Source organism: Mytilus edulis, chromosome 14, assembly GCF_963676685.1.
Source record: "Mytilus edulis chromosome 14, xbMytEdul2.2, whole genome shotgun sequence".
NCBI lineage: Eukaryota > Metazoa > Mollusca > Bivalvia > Mytilida > Mytilidae > Mytilus > Mytilus edulis.
Genome location: NC_092357.1, coordinates 67,141,332 through 67,160,806, shown reverse-complemented (window position 1 = coordinate 67,160,806; position 19,475 = coordinate 67,141,332). Strand labels below are relative to the sequence as shown.

Below are 19,475 nucleotides of genomic sequence, written 5' to 3'. Positions count from 1 at the left end.
ATGACCTATTTTTTCGGACATCTACGTCACTAGTCTGGTTTCCGATGGATAGTAGTCTCATTGGAAATCAAACCACCTGATATTCTTATATAGATCGTTACCGCCATGTATTGATATTTAAAAGTGAAGTGTTAAAATGCATTTGAATGTCTTAACAAATTTGTTATTTGTTGAAAAAGATGGACGTACGAAAGATACCAGGGGGACAGTCGAACTCATCGATTGAAAATAAACTGAAAACTCCATGGCTGAAACTTCAGTCGAAACAAATTTGATGGATTTCAAGATTGTTAAAATGGAATAAATGTTGATCATAGGAAAATTCTACCAAAAAATATTTCACGCTAAATATGCGGCTTTAACTATCTTAAAGGAATCAAACCTTTTATTTCACGGACCGTTAAACAGCCTGTTAATTAAATTAAAAACAGAGCAGCAAGCATCCTCGAAGAACAAAGTGGTTGTTATAAATAAAATCAGATACACCCCTTAGTGAAACGAAAAAAACTGAATTTTACTAGACAGAAACTTGCGTATTTGAGATGCAGACAACTCTATATATTAAAAATAAAAAAAAACATAGAAAGACTACCAATTCAATATCATATGTAAACAAAACAAAAATTAAAATAATATATTTTTTATTAAGATATATCCAAGATGGTTTGTTGGTATTCTCCTCTCCACTTCCCCGGTTGTCAGTCCCTGCTCCACTTTTTACTGAGTCCGTCCCTGCTCCACTTTTTACTGAGTCTGTTCTACAAAGCATTAAAAAAAAGATTGAATTAGACAAATGCATGAAATTATGGATTGTAAAAATAAGGGATACCGAAATTGATGCAAAATGGAACTTCTCACTCCATTCTTGTTTGCAACTTTCATGGTATAAGCGACATATGCAGTTATAAATAAATGATATAAGCAGCCGCATGGCGCAATTTGTGCATTTCGTATTATTAAAATTTGGCCCATTACACAGCCGATGTTTGTTTGTCATATATTTATATTTTGCCAAACTTGGAAATCAAATTATACATTAATCAATAAAAGAACAAGATTTTTTTATAAACGCTATATATATAACGTTGCAATTTCCCAAATCCATATTTCCCCGAGTGCACAACAGATAAAAATCTCACGGCACTCATTTTTAAAAACATTTTCAGACCGCTGAAATGGATCTTTATTTAACTTGTTTAAAAAAATATATTTCAAAAAGGCATTCAAGGGCATTATAATAGTAGAAGATTGAAGATTGGGTCGTTTGTGCGAAAAAAATCATCATAGAAACCAATGACAGACATGTTTTATTCTTATTTTGCGAGTTGTCCAAATCTAAAACAAACAAAAAAACAATTTAAAATCCATTCTTTTAAACAATCAACACCTACTTTAAAATTCCTTTCATTTACATTTTGAAACTTGTAGTAACATTAAACCCATCGACTTTATTTTCGGATTGATTGTGTGATCAGAAAACTTAATAAATTTCTGACTAAGATTTGATTTCCGGTGTTTTCAACACCACTTTTAAGCACCGCATTCTGACTAAGAAAACAAACTATTACCCCTCCCCCTTAAATTAAAAATTGTTGCTCCCTTACCATTTCATTTTCAATTTCATATTCACTTTCCATCCAGTTTGATCTTCTATAAACTGGTTCTGCTGATGACGTCATAGGGTCTGGAAGACTAGTTGTTCCTGCCAATGCAAAGAAAAATATAATTACAAATCGTCAACGGAGAAAAGATATCCGTAAAATTATAGTAATAATGCAATGGACACCTACTGTAAAACATATTCTTCGTAAAACAAAAGTCATTTGACAACTTCAACAGTAATAAACAGGTCTATATAAGGGCATGGTCACGCGTTCATTTGACGACTTTACAGGAATTAACCTATATAACGGCATGGTCACGCGTTCATTTGACGACTTTACAGGAATTAACATATATAAGGGCATGGACACGTGTTCATTTGACGACTTAACAGGAATAAACCTATATAAAAGAGGAACGAAAGATACCAAAGGGACAGTCAAACTCATAAATCTAAAACAAACTGACAACGCCATATGGCTAAAAATGAAAAAGACAAACAGAAAAACAATAGTACACATGACACAACATAGAAAACTAAAGAATAAACACGAACCCCACCAAAAACGAGGGGTGATCTCAGGTGCTCCGGAAGGGTAAGCAGATCCTGCTCCACATGTGGCACCTGTCGTGTTGCTTATGCGATTACAAATCCGGTAAATAGTCTAATTAGGGGATGGACAATATGGCGTTCATTATCCAAATACTCTTCATCGTACATGCTTCCCTTGTACCCTTTTCCCGGATGAAGCTTTATCGAGGAGGGGTCGGACGGGTCCCGAATGCGAAATCCCAAGGTTCCGAATTTAGAAATTTAAATCCAGACACCCCGAAATTCAAAAAAAATAAAATATCCCGTATCCCAAAAGGATCAATTCGGAAATCCAGTCTTAAAAACATCCGATCCGGACGTCCCGAAAAAGGTCCTGTCCTCTTTATACTCCCTTGCAAAATGAGGAAACATCTTCAGTATATGCTAGACAGAGACCAATTTTACAGGGGTTGATAATTGCCCAAGAAGGGACCATAAACTTTTTTAAAAAGGTTTTTTTTTCATGATGAATTATAGAATCAATCGTATTTAATAAATAGACATTGCATACAACCCGACACTATTAGACCTTCTGTTAACCTTTCAAAAGAAAAAAAACCAAAGGGATCCTTCAATTCTTAACAGAAAATGATTAAAACAATCGAGAATCAGCTAGGGAAAACCACTCTAGTGCATTATTTGTCAACTTGAACTAATGGTCAGCCGAGTTTATGACATGTGCATTCCAAGCAAGATTTTCAAAAGCTCATAACTGGTACCTACCTTTAAAATATATTTAATTTCGGATCAATTCAATGCAGTCTAGGAAATATTTTTGACAGACTCGTACCCAACTGGTACTTAACGTTAAAAAGTATTCAAACACTACTGCATTCTAGGTAATCATAAGTTATCAAAAGCGTACACCTAAATGGTACCTACCTTCAAAGAAGATGTCCAAACTTCGGATCAATTTCTCAGCAAATTTCATTTTCTCAGGTGCTGAAATATAGAAGTAGCGTGAGCAACACTAATCATTAATACCTATTTAAAAAGGTGTAAACTGCTGCATTTGGCTGCACTTATGCTAATTCAGGAAGCTTATGTTCAGTGGTTGTGGGTTGTTGTAGTTCACAAAGAGTTTGTTAATTTTTTTAAATAGACTTTGGTTTTCCCGTTTGAATTGATAGCTTGTTGTTCGGTGTGAGCGAAGGCTCGGTTTTCCCGTTTGAATTGATAGCTTGTTGTTCGGTGAGAGCGAAGGCTCGGTTTTCCCGTTTGAATTGATAGCTTGTTGTTCGGTGTGAGCAAAGGCTCGGTTTTGGTTTTCCCGTTTGAATTGATAGCTTGTTGTTCGGTGTGAGCAAAGGCTCGGTTTTGGTTTTTCCCGTTTGAATTGATAGCTTGTTGTTCGGTGTGAGCAAAGGCTCGGTTTTGGTTTTCCCGTTTGAATTGATAGCTTGTTGTTCGGTGTGAGCAAAGGCTCGGTTTTGGTTTTCCCGTTTGAATTGATAGCTTGTTGTTCGGTGTGAGCGAAGGCTCGGTTTTCCCGTTTGAATTGATAGCTTGTTGTTCGGTGTGAGCCAAGGCTCGGTTTTGGTTTTCCCGTTTGAATTGATAGCTTGTTGTTCGGTGTGAGCCAAGGCTCTGTTTTGGTTTTCCCGTTTGAATTGATAGCTTGTTGTTCGGTGTGAGCGAAGGCTCGGTTTTCCCGTTTGAATTGATAGCTTGTTGTTCGGTGTGAGCAAAGGCTCGGTTTTGGTTTTCCCGTTTGAATTGATAGCTTGTTGTTTGGTGTGAGCAAAGGCTCGGTTTTTGGTTTTCCCGTTTGAATTGATAGCTTGTTGTTCGGTGTGAGCGAAGGCTCGGTTTTCCCGTTTGAATTGATAGCTTGTTGTTCGGTGTGAGCCAAGGCTCGGTTTTGGTTTTCCCGTTTGAATTGATAGCTTGTTGTTCGGTGTGAGCGAAGGCTCGGTTTTCCCGTTTGAATTGATAGCTTGTTGTTCGGTGTGAGCCAAGGCTCGGTTTTGGTTTTCCCGTTTGAATTGATAGCTTGTTGTTCGGTGTGAGCCAAGGCTCGGTTTTGGTTTTCCCGTTTGAATTGATAGCTTGTTGTTCGGTGTGAGCAAAGGCTCGGTTTTGGTTTTCCAGTTTGAATTGATAGCTTGTTGTTCGGTGTGAGCAAAGGCTCGGTTTTGGTTTTCCCGTTTGAATTGATAGCTTGTTGTTCGGTGTGAGCAAAGGCTCGGTTTTCCCGTTTGAATTGATAGCTTGTTGTTCGGTGTGAGCCAAGGCTCGGTTTTGGTTTTCCCGTTTGAATTGATAGCTTGTTGTTCGGTGTGAGCAAAGGCTCGGTTTTGGTTTTCCCGTTTGAATTGATAGCTTGTTGTTCGGTGTGAGCGAAGGCTCGGTTTTCCCGTTTGAATTGATAGCTTGTTGTTCGGTGTGAGCCAAGGCTCGGTTTTGGTTTTCCCGTTTGAATTGATAGCTTGTTGTTCGGTGTGAGCCAAGGCTCGGTTTTGGTTTTCCCGTTTGAATTGATAGCTTGTTGTTCGGTGTGAGCAAAGGCTCGGTTTTGGTTTTCCCGTTTGAATTGATAGCTTGTTGTTCGGTGTGAGCAAAGGCTCGGTTTTGGTTTTCCCGTTTGAATTGATAGCTTGTTGTTCGGTGTGAGCAAAGGCATGGTTTTTGGTTTTCCCGTTTGAATTGATAGCTTGTTGTTCGGTGTGAGCGAAGGCTCGGTTTTCCCGTTTGAATTGATAGCTTGTTGTTCGGTGTGAGCAAAGGCTCGGTTTTGGTTTCCCCGTTTGAATTGATAGCTTGTTGTTCGGAGTGAGCAAAGGCTCGGTTTTGGTTTTCCCGTTTGAATTGATACCTTGTTGTTCGGTGTGAGCAAAGGCTCGGTTTTCCCGTTTGAATTGGTAGCTTGTTGTTCGGTGTGAGCGAAGGCTCGGTTTTGGTTTTCCCGTTTGAATTGATAGCTTGTTGTTCGGTGTGAGCAAAGGCTCGGTTTTGAAGACCCTACTTTGATCTACAATGGTTTACTTTTAGAAATTGCGACTTGGATGTCGAGTTGACCCATTGGCACTCAAACCACATTTATCTATATATTTTACACATAACAAATAAGATCATTTGGGTTTCTGAATCTCCACATTGGAAAATTTAGAGGATCATGCATAAAATTGAGAAAAATAAGAGGATAATCACTTCTAAGTTTTAAATGGTCTTTAACGAACTATCTTTTAAAACCTGCTATCTAGAATAAGAGATAATATTTTCCATTGAACAGAGTTCTTTGTAAAACCCATTATCGCTATTTTGTGCATTTTTCGTTTGATCTTTTGTGATAATTTTTATATCATGCTACTCGCTTGAGATGGAAAAATTATCGCTAGCGCTCGAGATTGAAAAATTATCGCTAGAAACTAAGCAGGCACGTGGCGTTGCTAACGAAATTTACATGAAATTGACAACGTCGTCATAGGTAAAATAGCGATAAATAGATTATCATTGGTCATCTCAACTCTATTGCCTTTCTCGCTTTCGCCGTCCCGGCTCGATTAAAATCAATCTCGTTGAGATAATCAACGATAATCTATAAGTTTATTTCAGTGGTCATATTAACAAAAACTGATACAAATCACCATACTACGTTCAAACGCACACACTCAATATCACAATACATTTTACACATGTACACAATGAATAATTACATTGGCTAATGATATACAATATCAATAGAACTTTTAGTCCATGTGGACCTCATTTCGCATTTTAAGGTACTGTCTTTTCGTCAGACAGCAGGTGAAAAGTTTCCAAGTTTGATGGTCTGGATAAAGGTTCCTCATTTCTTACTTTTGTAGACCAATTTTCTGTATTTTTTAATTATACATTTTTGTATTCAGTTAGGGAGCTACCATTTGATTTTTATGGGGGGGGGGGGGGGGGGGGGGGGGGGGGGGGGGCTGGGATGAAATTTGAAAAAAAAGAGGCAGGACAGGATTTTGAGTTTAAAAAAAAAGGCAGAATGAGTAACTTGGCAAAAAAAAAAAAGGCAGGATGACATTTGTTGTAAAAAAGTCAGGATAAGCTAAGAAAAATAAAAAAGGCAGGACCGATTAGCCTGAAAAATAAAAAGGCAGGACAGAGATTACAGCTAAAAAAAAAATGCAGACAAAATTTTTCATCCTAGCCCCCTCATAAAAATCAAATGGTAGCTCCCTTATTATATTTATATTTCAGCACTCAATTATTCACTTTTCAATTATCTTCACTCCCCTATTCCATAATTCTGTAATTTTTGTTCATTCTCTTTTCTGTACACCCCCTCATTACAAAACTATACTTACTTAAAAATTTCCGGAAGAAATCAACCATTTGATCAGCTGATTTGGCATCAAGGAAAGGTTTTAGCTCTCCTAACACTTTCATTGCAAACTTGTGGATTACCTCCGTTAAATTAAGAGGAAAGTCTTTATTTAGTACTTTATCAATCGACTGGCGGTCTTTGTCCCCTTTGCCTTCTTTTTGTAAAATATTCTTCAAAGATTCACCAATATGTTGAAATAGAATGTTCTCTTCACTGAAATTTCAAAATGAAACTGTAATCAAAAATGTTTTAAGGGGAAACAAAATTTAACTGAAAGTTATGTGGAGTAAAACATTTCTCCACTGCCTTACTGAATAAACAATTTGACAAAATTTACTAAAAAAAATTGTTTAATTACTTGATATTTAGGAAGTCCCGTAGTTTTTCCATGATGCATTGCTTAAAAATTCACTAAATATTTAGGAAGTCCCGCATTCGTCACAACTCGGCCGATTCCGTACCTCATAGAAGGAGAGTAACGAAGTCACCCGAGGATTGCCGATTGAGAAGTCCCGTATACTTTTTCCCCATGATGCATTGCTTTAAAATTCTTACTATGGTAGATTAACATTTTGCCAGTTGTCTTCGTATATCATCACGATGAAGAAAGGGTCCATACATTCAAACAGAATCCCGTAATCATCCATCGACCATGTCGCCAAATCCACTTTAATCTGCTCCAATGGTACATTAGCCTCGACTTCACCCCTCAAATATTCCATTACATCTCGTAGGTAGCAGGCGATACCTGAAAAAAAAGTTACGATTACGGCAGCCATTACAAATCGTAGGAAGCAGACGACATATGAAATAAAAGTTACGATTACGGTAGTCCTTACAAATCTTAGGAAGCAGACGATATATGAAATGAAATTTACGGTAGCCATTACAAATCTTAGGAAGCAGACGATATATGAAATAAAAGTTACGGTAGCCATTACAAATCTTAGGAAGCAGACGATATATGAAATAAAAGTTACGGTAGCCATTACAAATCTTAGATAGCAGACGATATATGAAATAAAAGTTACGATTACGGTAGCCATTACAAATCTTAGGAAGCAGAAGATATATGAAATAAGAGTTACGGTTACGGTAGCCATTACAAATAAAAAGGTCTTATTTTCTGAAATTGGTACACAATCCATTTAGCAGAGTTTTGTATTTTCACTTCATCGCTAAAAATGCCATGTTAATATTTTTAGAGGCAATTGTCTTTAATATTAAATAGATTAAAATAAACTGATTAGGGAAATTACTTTATATTTCGGATTATTCTTTTATGGGCTCGAAATTGCTTATAAATACATGTTCAGATTTAATGCTTTTTAAAATAGTGAAGCAACACATAAATTAAAAACATTTCCACGATAATAAGCAGGCGCAGAGGGTGCAAGAGTTGACATGTTGTATTAAAAAAAACTGTTCACGCAGACATGCATGTCAGAATAACTTTCGGCCGGGTAAAATCTCGATTCAAACATTTGAAAACTTATTTAAAAGACTGTCGGTAAAATGGTAATGATGGAAACAATAATTTGATATTTTTTTTTTGAGGTTCCAATAATAACAAATTCGCGTCGTTTTGTTTCTGTTCAACACACCAATGGTATTTTTTAAAATGCTGAATAAACTCGCCATGGTATTTTGGTTAGGTTGAATACTAGTTCATGTATTTTGGTAACGCTATAACGCATATTGATTATGTTGAAAATCTAACCACCGAAAATATATCCGGTCATAATTTGTGATATACACATGCGACCTTCACACTTGACTGCACCCACGTGACTATACCTACCATCAAACTGTTCAGTCTCCATGTGGCTGGCTGTATCTTCTCTTAAAACTTTCATAAGCAATGCCAAAGTTTTAGCAACAAATTGTTCCTTCTTCGATTTGGGGTCCATCATATCTTTTCCACCTTTAGATGGTCCTTGTCCAGGACCTGGTTTGCCCCCAGCACGCTTAGATAGTCCACTTGGTTTTGGTTTCCTACTGGCCCTTTCCTTTTTGCTCCAACGCTCAGATAACCAAGGGAAATGACGCGATACAGGCTTTTTCATTTTACCAACTGCATCTTGGATGTAAGTCCTTGCTTCAGACATGAATTTGGTTGTAGTATCTTTTAACACATCTGAAATTAAATATTCAATTTACTTTTGATAATAAAAAAATATGTATAATGGTAAAGATTTGAATGCTTTTAAACTATTCAATTTTGGGTCACTTTATAGCTTACTGTTCAGTCTGAACCAAGGCTCTGTGTTGAAGGCCGTACTTGGAGCTATAATTATTTACTTATACAATGGCGACATGGATGGAGAGTTGGTCTCATAGGCACTCACACCCCATCTTCTTACGTCTATTAGTATTTAGCATGGGTATTAGTTAATTTTGTAGTGTCTAGAACCAATCTACGATTGACAAAGGAAAATAACTCGAGATGTCTATAGTAATCTGGTATTACCAATGTTATTTCAACTGATCTGGCGGAGCTTACGTTTTAATTTCCATAAGGAGTCTTTTAGATGTGCGATAAGGATGACCGTTATAAGTAATATGATTTTTATAATCACCCATCAGCGTCACCAAACAGATATTCAAATGAACCTAGTGCATGATATGGGACGAATATATGGACACTACAATGATGAATTTATCCAGACGCAATTGGCTATAGATGGACTAGTCTTTTAAGAGAACCGTTTAGCCCCGCCCAGTCATGTGAAATAAATCAAGTAATATGTTCGCAGAGTTTACTAACGTTGACTCGTCAGAACATCAATTAATGAAGAAAGTCTAGAAAAGTATAAAAAATAATTCACCGAACAAATTACTTACTGCATTCGTCTGAAGTCGGCAAATTCCGTTACTCCGTCCAAATAAGCGTATTCACCCAATGATTTCCGATTGTTACTTACCGTACTCATCTGAAGTTGAGAAATTCCGTTCCACTCGTCTGAAATCGGCTCGTCTGAAATCGGCAAATTCCGTTCCTCCATCCAAATAAGCGTATTCACCCGATGATTTCCAATTGTTACTTACCGTACTCGTCTGAAGTCGGCAGATTCCGTTTCTCAATCTAGAGAGAAGCGTATTCATATTTCGGAATGATACTTACCAATCATCATTTGATTTAATTGCGTCCCTTTGCACTGATATTTTTCTGCCATAATAGCCTGGGAAAATTCCATCATGAAAAGAGCCAAAGCTTTGTCAAGCCCTAGATCGTTCTTCCTGGCCCAGAATTCATCCAAAAGAGGGTCATATAATGCAGCTTCATAACCATACATTTCTGGAAAAAAACCCGAGCGGTTTTACAATGTAATATTTATGAGAATCTGGATGGAAGTGCATTTCAATTACAGTGAAGCCCGTTTAAACCGAACCTCTTTTGCATAGCACCATATTGATTCCTATATGTCAGTTGTATTTTAGAAGACAAATGTTTCTACAAGCTAATGAGCATCAGTTAATGATCTTGTCTGCATTGATTCAACTTAGAATTATTGTCTAATCGGTTGTGAGGTGGAATTTTTGAAAATTCATAAATATTTAAAAAAAAATTTGATTAAATATTTCGTGGAAGGGCAGGCTATATTGTTTTAGTGGTTGAAGACTATAAACCTAATGCCTCGTTCACACGGACAATTAATTCGAATTGAATTCGAATCTAATGCGAATCGAATTCGCTAATCGCGTTCACACTCTTTTTTTAATTCGAATTGATTCGAATTAATTAATTTTGAATTCGAATTATCCAATTCTCATTAGAAATACGCTTTTGTTAATACGAACTAAAAGGTAACGTCGTTTGGACAGTAAAGCGAATTTGACCCGCATTGTAATTCGAATTTGACGTTAGGACGTAAAACGTTTTGAATGCGAATTAAACCAATACGAATTAGTTAATGCGAATCGAATTCGCATTATGTGTGAACAGCATTAGTTATCGCACACAAAAAATTCTTAATTTTCGAAAATATGCATTTTCATCATCCAACTTGAAAGACTGTTGTCAAGTACTTTTAGTTAAAAAAAAAAATGCTATTCGAACACACCTACTGTTTTTGTGATTCATTAGAAAGGTATTTCACTTGACCCATATATTTCATCTTTTAGTACCGTGATTTTTTAGGTTATAAAGTCAACCTGTAGCTTTGATGTATAAAAATGATAGAATCTGAAGCGAGATGATGCAAATATTCTTGCTTTGTACGTTTTCAAGAATATTCAACTCAAACACGCCCCAATATAAAAAGGTGCACTCGATTCTCTGTTTTCGATACAATTAATACCCATTTTTTTAGAATTTTTTCTCGAGTCACACAATGGAAGAGCAGACACGAAAATTACTGAACTTATAGATTTATATGTTCTCCGTCCGTGGTATTTAAAAAAAAAATAGGAGGTTATGCATTTTCTACATCCAAAGTGATAGATGCCCATGTCGTCGACTTGATATCTAATTGTTCTGCCTAACTATGTTCTAGATACATTGAAAACTTATGCAAATGGTGTTTTTAAATAAAACACTTCGTAATTGATAAGAAAATTGACATTTTATTTGTTTCTATTAATTTTTAATTTTTTTGTTACTATAGTAAACATTACAGTACGCACTTATCGCCTTCTCTAACAAAGAGCTTCGATTCTTTTGTTCTATTTCAACCGGGTTCCCGCCCGATACAATTTGATATGATGGTGCTTTAGAAAATGTTGGTTAATACAGGTTTTAGCTTTATGCTGGATTCAATTTTGCTACCATTTGATTTTTTATGGGGGGGGTGGGGGGGGGGGGGGGGCTAGGATGAAATTTGATAAAAATAGGCAGGACAGGAGTTTTGAGTAAAAAAAAGGCAGGATGAGACACTTGCAAAAAAAAAAGAAGTCAGGACGACAATTTAGGTAAAAAAAAGTCAGAATAAACTAAAAGTATAATCTTTTCGATTGATTACATCCAGTGACAACTATTTCAAACATTTTCAGGACGATAATTTGTTGTTTTGACGTAAAAGGGTTATTTTGTGTTTGTCTTGATAAAAAAGACAAATGATCCTTAAAGGAAATTTAGTAAAATATTGAACGCGTTGTTTTATATACATGCACATGTAGGTCGTAAAAAGAATAAAACTGCGAGTTTTAGTTAGAGCTTAATATAACTGTACCCCTATTTTTGACATTTTCACATATTTTTTTCGGTCCGTTTTAATGGACTTTGATGAGACTGTAATAAAAGCGAGAAGATTAGCTAGGTTTAAAACCAGGTTTAATTCACCATTTTCTACATACGAACATGTCTGTACCAAGTCGGGAATATGACAGTTATCCATTAATTTGATATGATTGACCTTATAATTTTGCCATTTGATTAGATTTTCCTGAAGAGTTCAGTATTTTTGTTATTTTTTTTTTAGCTATATAGAGCATAGCTATATAGAGCAAACATTATTGGAAATATTTTGCATGTATTACACATTAAAAAATGCTTTCAAATTGTGCCAATAAGATTTAAAAATCATGGATGTCACTCAGCTTTAAACATTTAAGCCCAAAAATCATTCTACAACCCCCCTTTTCCCTTTTCTAGTTCATATCCCTAAACTTAAAAATGCATACGTTATATCTTGGGTTCCATATGCAATCACATATAGTTTGAATAATATCTTAGAAATTTCTGAACACTCGACTATCCCGACCTTTAAATATCACCTACGACCTAACTAAACTTATGAACGAGGAGACCTTAAAAGAACTGGAACTGTCAATGAACTGAGTTGTCTCATTGGCAATCATATCACATCTTTTATATCCATGGACCATTAAAAGAAGTAACTGGACCATTTAAAGCAGCAACTTGACCATTATGGACCATTAAAAGAAGTAACTGGACCATTTAAAGAAGCAACTGGACCATTTTAAAAAGCCAATGGACCATTTAAAGATCCTGACCATTTAAAGCAACTGGACCATTTAACGAACCGGACCATTTAAAGAAGCAACTGGACTATTTAAAGAAGCAACTGGACCATTTAAAGAAGCAACTGGACCATTTAAAGAAGCAACTGGACCAATTAAAAAGCCAATGGACCATTTAAAGATCCTGACCATTTAACGAACCGGACCATTTAAAGAACCGGACCATTTAAAGAAGCAACTGGACTATTTAAAGAAGCAACTGGACCATTTAAAGAAGCAACTGGACCATTTAAAGAAGCAACTGGACCATTTAAAGAAGCAACTGGACCAATTAAAAAGCCAATGGACCATTTAAAGATCCTGACCATTTAACGAACCGGACCATTTAAAGAACCGGACCATTTAAAGAAGCAACTGGACCAATTAAAAAGCCAATGGACCATTTAAAGATCCTGACCATTTAACGAACCGGACCATTTAAAGAACCGGACCATTTAAAGAAGCAACTGGACTATTTAAAGAAGCAACTGGACCATTTAAAGAAGCAACTGGACCATTTAAAGAAGCAACTGGACCATTTAAAGAAGCAACTGGACCAATTAAAAAGCCAATGGACCATTTAAAGATCCTGACCATTTAACGAACCGGACCATTTAAAGAACCGGACCATTTTAAGAAGTAACTGGACTATTTAAAGAAGCAACTGGACCATTTAAAGAAGCAACTGGACCATTTAAAGAAGCAACTGCACCATTTAAAGAAGCAGCTGGACCATTTAAAGAAGCAACTGGACCATTTAAAGAAGCAACTGGACCATTTAAAGAAGCAACTGGACCAATTAAAAAGCCAATGGACCATTTAAAGATCCTGACCATTTAACGAACCGGACCATTTAAAGAAGCAACTGGACCATTTAAAGAAGCAGCTGGACCATTTAAAGAAGCAACTGGACCATTTAAAGAAGCAACTGGACCATTTAAAGAAGCAACTGGACCATTTAAAGAAGCAACTGGACCATTTTAAGAAGCAACTGGACCATTTAAAGAAGCAACTGGACCATTTAGGACCATTAAAAGAAGCAACTGCACTATTAAAAGAACCAATTTGACCATTTTAAAAAGCCAATGGACCATTTAAAGATCCTGACCATTTAAAGCAACTGGACCATTTAACGAACCGGAACATTTAAAGAACCGGACCATTTAAAGAACCGGACCATTTAAAGAACCGGACCATTTAAAGAACCGGACCATTTAAAGAAGCAACTGGACCATTTAAAGAAGCAACTGGACCATTTAAAGAAGCAACTGGACCATTTTAAGAATAGGGACCATTTTAAGAATAGGGACCATTTTAAGAACCAACTGGACCATTTAAAGAATAGGACCATCTAAAGAACCAACAGGACCATTATGGACAATTAAAAGTAGCATCTGCACTATTAAAAGAACCCATTGGACCATTTTAAAAATCAACAGGACCATTGAAAGAACCCATTGGACCATTTTAAAAAGCAACAGGACTATTAAAAGAACCCTTTGAACCATTTTAAAAAGCAACAGGACCATTTAAAGAACCCATTGGACCATTTTAAAAAGCAAGGACCATTAAAAGAGCCCATTGGACCATAAAAAGAACCCATGGACCATAAAAAGAACCGGACAATTTAAAGAACTTTAAGAACCGGTCCATTTAAAGAACCAACGGGACTATTTTAAGAACCAACCGGACCATTTAAAGAACCAACAGTACCATTTAAAGAACCAACAGGACCATTTAAAGAACCAACAGGACCATTTAAAGAACCAACAGGACCATTTAAAATACTTTAAAGAACCAACAGGACCAATTAAAGAACTTTAAAGAACCGGACCATTTAAAGAACCAACGGAACTATTTTAAGAACCAAACCATTTCAAGAACCAATTGGACCATTTAAAGGAACACGACCATTTAAGGAACAGGACCATTTGAAGAACTTACCTTTGCTCTCAGTTTTAGGAAATCCTCTGAACAATGATAGCAGTTTATAAAAAGGAGGATCGGCACATGTATACGACTCCTCAGATCCTGATCCATTTTCGTCAGATCCATAGTAATTTTCGTCAGATCCTGATCCATTTTCGTCAGATCCATAGTAATTTTCGTCAGATCCTGATCCACTGGTTATGCTCTCTTCTCTACGTGTAACAGAGTTCTGCGAATAGAAAAATCGTTGTACAGGAACGGATGGCGCTCCAGCCGGTTTGGGAAAAAGTTCCACCGAGTCCTCAACGCTGGATGGTGCTCCAGTCGGTTTGGGAAAAAGTTCCATCGAGTCCTCAACGCTGGATGGTGCTCCAGTCGGTTTGGGAAAAAGTTCCATCGAGTCCTCAACGCTGGATGGTGCTCCAGTCGGTTTGGGAAAAAGTTCCATCGAGTCCTCAACGCTTGGGTCCTCATTAACCTCCCCAGTTTCCTCACCGCTTGGTCCAGGTGTAACTAGTCCAGAGGCCTCATCGCCAGGTAATACTTCCCAAGTTTCTCCAGATGATCCCAGGTCACTTTCGACAGATGCTGGTCGTACAGTAACAGATGGCGCTTTAGTTGGTTTGCGCCCTTTAGATCGAAAAACCAAACCAAAAGCTGAAATATTTATAAAAAAAATACTTAGAAAAAATCTGTACGGACTTTTCATGAACCTGAATAAAATAAAAATATGATTAAAAGCATCAACCGTAACATCTTTACTTATACAGTGAAACCCGTTTAAACCGAACCTCTTCTGATCTTGAACACTGTTTGGTTTTGGCTGATGTTCGGTTTTATTAGGTTCACATTGGCAATCACACCACATCTTTATTACATGTATATGTTAAATAAAACCCGATGATTTCACATTTTTTATTTTAAACAAAATAGTTCCTACGCATAGCTGCATCTTTGTCAATTGAGGGTATATTTGGGTAGTCGTAGTTACAAATGAAAGCTTGGAAACTTGGGATCACTGTAGAACCCTTGTTGAAAGATTTATTTGAATAATAAAAAAGTATATGGAGTTCATTTGTCTTTTGTGGATAGTTGTCTCATTGACAATCATACCACATCTTTTTTATATTTTGATAGAAGTGTTGTTCAAATCAGAAGTTGCTGTTTTTGTACTTTCAAACTTCAGGGAACCAGTACGTTCTAGTATGCAATTAAAAGGTATGTTGAATTTTGCAGCACAAGCCAGGATAAGGTACCGTTTTGACATGAAATAACTGCCACTTTATTTGAAGCCATTCATGCTTGAAATTGCAGAATTTAACATAGAAAGCAATAGGGCTATAAATTAGTGATGTTATACCTAAATGAAAAGCAGTCCCTCATTTGAGTAATCATTTGGTCGTTCTAGAAAAATTTAATTTTCATAACGAGTTTCTTAAATTGGTACACATTATAAGAATATAGTTCTTTGGAAGTTATACCAGTTTCTATCAAATTGTGTCATTTTTACAGCTAATTTCTTAATGCTTGTAGAGTAAAACTTTGGTTGGCTTGCTTGCTTTGTTTGAACAATTTTATATTCAAGCTTTGTAATTAAGATTGACATCTCTAAACAATATATATGACATACTTAAACCTATATATATCATATTTAAATTTAATCGGACATTATCCTAATATAATTGTACAATATACAAACAAAGCAAAGAAGCTAACCAAAGTCTTCCTCTACCTGCATTAGGAAATTAGCTAAAGTGAAAAGACCCATTTAAGGTTCATTATAACCTTTTTATTGAATATGGCCGTATTTACACTACACATTTTACTCGAGTACACAAACCTGTACACCTACACAAGTTGAGATATGGCAGGACCAAGATAATTAAATACTGAATGCATTTTATGATTCAGAAAATTATATTAACTTTTCTGGATTTTGCTATTCATATTTTTGTCTGCAGAAGGTCACGGCAAAAATAAACTAAGTTGGGAAAACGTTTGAGAAGCTCTCCTCATATAATCAATGTTGTGAGTAGTATCGATTTGAATGGACACTAGACACCTGTAAACAATAGGCGATTTAAACTAACTGAGTGGACCGCATCAAATGAAACTCGTTTTGTTGTTTATTTTGCCATCGTCTGCAGACTGAAAAAAATGCACATCAAAATCTACGTAAGCAATTAATTTTCTGAAACAGACTTCATATGACTTTTATATATCTAGGTCCTGCCAGGTCTTAAATTTCCTAGATGCATTAGTTTGTATTTAAAGTTGGGTGTAAAAACGGCCATATTTTTCAATTCCTTCAGATGAAGCTTAAAGAAAACTTAGTTTAAAGCACTATCTAATGACATTTGAGTAATCATTTAAATGGTAGTGCACAAAAAAATCATTACTGAGTAGACTAAAACAGTACACAGCTTCATGGAAAATGCCACAAATTTTCCAAACAATAAACAGACCCATCGTGATTATCTCTACAAGCCTATGGCTATGAAATTTTCAAGGTTTAACCCTCTAGAAATCTATAATAAAAAATCTAATTCTTTGGTTTAATAAACCTTTTTTTTTTTTTATAAATTTGTAACCTTTTATTATAAGTTTGTGCCATTTTAAGTAAAATACCCATTTAAAGAAAATGTGTTTTAATGAGCACCATCAAATGACTCAAATGAGGGATTTTTACTCATTTTGGGAATAGTTCCCCATCTAGTCGGTCGTCCTCAACCGATTGAATAATTCCCCTCTCCCTTTAAAAAAGAAACGAAATTCATTGTTGAAGAACAGACAAGACTCTCCCATACAGAATACTTATTCATCCATTATATAACGATTTTATTTTATAGCTAATTCCCTAATTCATGTCGAGTTAAGACTTTGGTTAGCTTGCTTGCTTTGTATACAGTAAAATTGTTATTGGGATGACCATGATAACATTTGATCAAATTTGAATTATCCATTTACACAAACAAAGCAAGTTAGCCATCCAAAGTCTTATTCTACAAGCATTACGAAATTAGCTCTAATTCTTAAGATTTAAACTATTTTGAACAAAATGGTAGCGATAAAAAACTTACTTATTTAACATTTAAATCAAAATTTTAAGACCTACCTTCAACGAAGCACAAGACTAATATAACTCCACACAAGTTCAACTTCATACTGGACGGTGAGTGGCGGAACAGGATTGTTTTACTCTTATATAGTACCATTTCAAATGCTCTGCACGTGATTTGCACTTTAGATTTGGCGCGAATTATTTAGACGGCTAAAACGGGTTCTACGGCATACTATTTTAAAAGACCAATGAAAAGAGTTCAATAACATTTCGCTAATGCGTGATTCTGTTTTAACTATTCAATAAATTTGTATAATCAAAATTAAACTATCTAAATTTTAGTATAAAGAAATTTTAAATCGATCACAATTTTTTGAATAACAGTAAAACAATACATTTTTCTCTCTTAGGTAATCAAATAATTTTATCCCAAAAGTTGACTGTAAATTTTGTTCTAACTTTTTGTCAATAAATAAACAATAATTCAGATTTTTTAATTCCTTTTCTTCTATATATTTATTGATTTGGAATCAAGCAAACACAAAACATCTCCGACCCCCTTTTCCCCTTAAAAAACATGCAAATTGCAGACCCCCTTAAAAATAAATTCGAAAACGATGAGATTAAAACATTTCATAAAACGAAAAAAAAATCCATCTGTTCACTGTTGTTTAGATACTTTTTAATGCAACATACATTTTAAATTTGTAAAATAGAAAAAGCGTATCCATTTTGTTTTAAAATCTATAAGATGTAAGTTTCTTTTGTTGTAGCAGGCGTGGATCCAGGGGCTGGAACCCCACTTTTTTCGACGATCAATGAATTTGAATGGGGACATGTAGTTGGAACCCTCCCCTTTTGCCCTGGGTTAGGACCCCTTTTAAAATGGCTGTATCCGCTCCTGTTGTAGTCTGCTCTTTGGTCGGATTGTATTCCCTTTGACATATACCCAATTTCTATTTCTATTCTCAATTTTATGAAAAAAAAAGACCTTTAACCAAACTAAGGGGATTGTTTTTTTTATCCTCAATTTGACGTAAAAATAAATACTCTGGTCAAGCAAATGACAAAAACAATACTCGAATACTTTTCCTCACAATACCTTATACTGTTAAATTTTGAAAAAAAGATAATCTGATTGATTGCATAGAAGCACTAAAATAAAATCTGTCAAACATAGGCCAACACTGAACAGAATTTTTATTTCAGAATAGGTTCGGTTCAAAAAGGTTAAACCAGCCTGTAGTGAAAGAGCTACAGTTGTCACATTGGCAATTATACCACATCTTCTTTTTTTTTTTATATAATCACTGTATTCGGTGTTCCTGTTCTTTCTTCTGTTGTTTTTCTTTCGGTTATGCTTGTTTGTAAGCTACCCAGAAAAAAATGTGTTTTGTCAGGTACGAAGGGGACCTATAAAGTGTAAAACGAATTAGAAACGGAACGAGAAAAAAAAACCGAAACGAAACAAAACTGCAAAATAAACAAAAGCGTATTAAAACGAAATAATTATTTGTTTTTATGATTTTAACTTTAATCTCTGCCATATATCTTATAATACAATATATTTAAATCAGGGGCGTAGCTGCCGTTAATACATGCACTTTAGACACGTGCCTACACATTTTTTTTCTCACAAATGTATTTTTATTAAAAAAAAACCCAATGTAATCTGAAGATTACGGAAGCGTATTTGGGCCATCCTTTTATTATTTTATATTTTAAATTGTCACCCCAGTTTTTGGTGGGGTTCGCGTGTTGCTTATTCTTCAGTTTTAAAGGTTGTTTGAAGTGTACTATTGTTTGTCTGTTTGTCTTTTTCTTTTTTATAGCCATGGCTTTGTCAGTTTATTTTTTATTTATGAGTTTGACTGTCCCTCTGGTATCTTTCTAGTGGCGGATCCAGCCATTTTAAAAAGGGGGGTCCCAACTCAGAGTAAAAAGGGGTGGGGTTCCAACTATATGCTCCCATTCAAATGCATTGATCGTCCAAAAAAAGGGGGTGTTCAACCCCCGGA

The 19,475-nt window shown here is 35.6% G+C and overlaps 1 protein-coding gene across 1 annotated transcript; it reads right to left on the bottom strand.

Moving 5' to 3' along the window:
* Positions 1–624: 624 nt before the first annotated feature.
* LOC139503393 (uncharacterized) lies at positions 625–17,662 on the bottom strand. The gene is made up of 9 exons (XM_071293168.1): positions 17,512–17,662; positions 14,412–15,053; positions 9,631–9,804; positions 8,308–8,643; positions 7,062–7,254; positions 6,487–6,719; positions 3,077–3,136; positions 1,605–1,702; positions 625–758 (listed from the first exon to the last, which is right to left on the bottom strand). The coding sequence occupies exons 1-9, from the start codon at positions 17,609–17,611 to the stop codon at positions 699–701; spliced, it is 1,896 nt and encodes a 631-aa protein (XP_071149269.1). The 5' UTR covers positions 17,612–17,662; the 3' UTR covers positions 625–698.
* Between the last annotated feature and the right edge of the window lie 1,813 nt (positions 17,663–19,475).

Coding starts and splice junctions, on each gene's coding strand:
- LOC139503393 (XM_071293168.1), bottom strand. CDS start 17,611: ATGGTACTATATAAGAGTAAAACAATCCTGTTCCGCCACTCACCGTCC. Junction 7,255..8,307: donor GGAGACTGAACAGTTTGATG/GTAGGTATAGTC, acceptor CTTTTTTTTCAG/GTATCGCCTGCTACCTACGA. Junction 6,720..7,061: donor CAAAATGTTAATCTACCATA/GTAAGAATTTTA, acceptor TTGAAATTTCAG/TGAAGAGAACATTCTATTTC.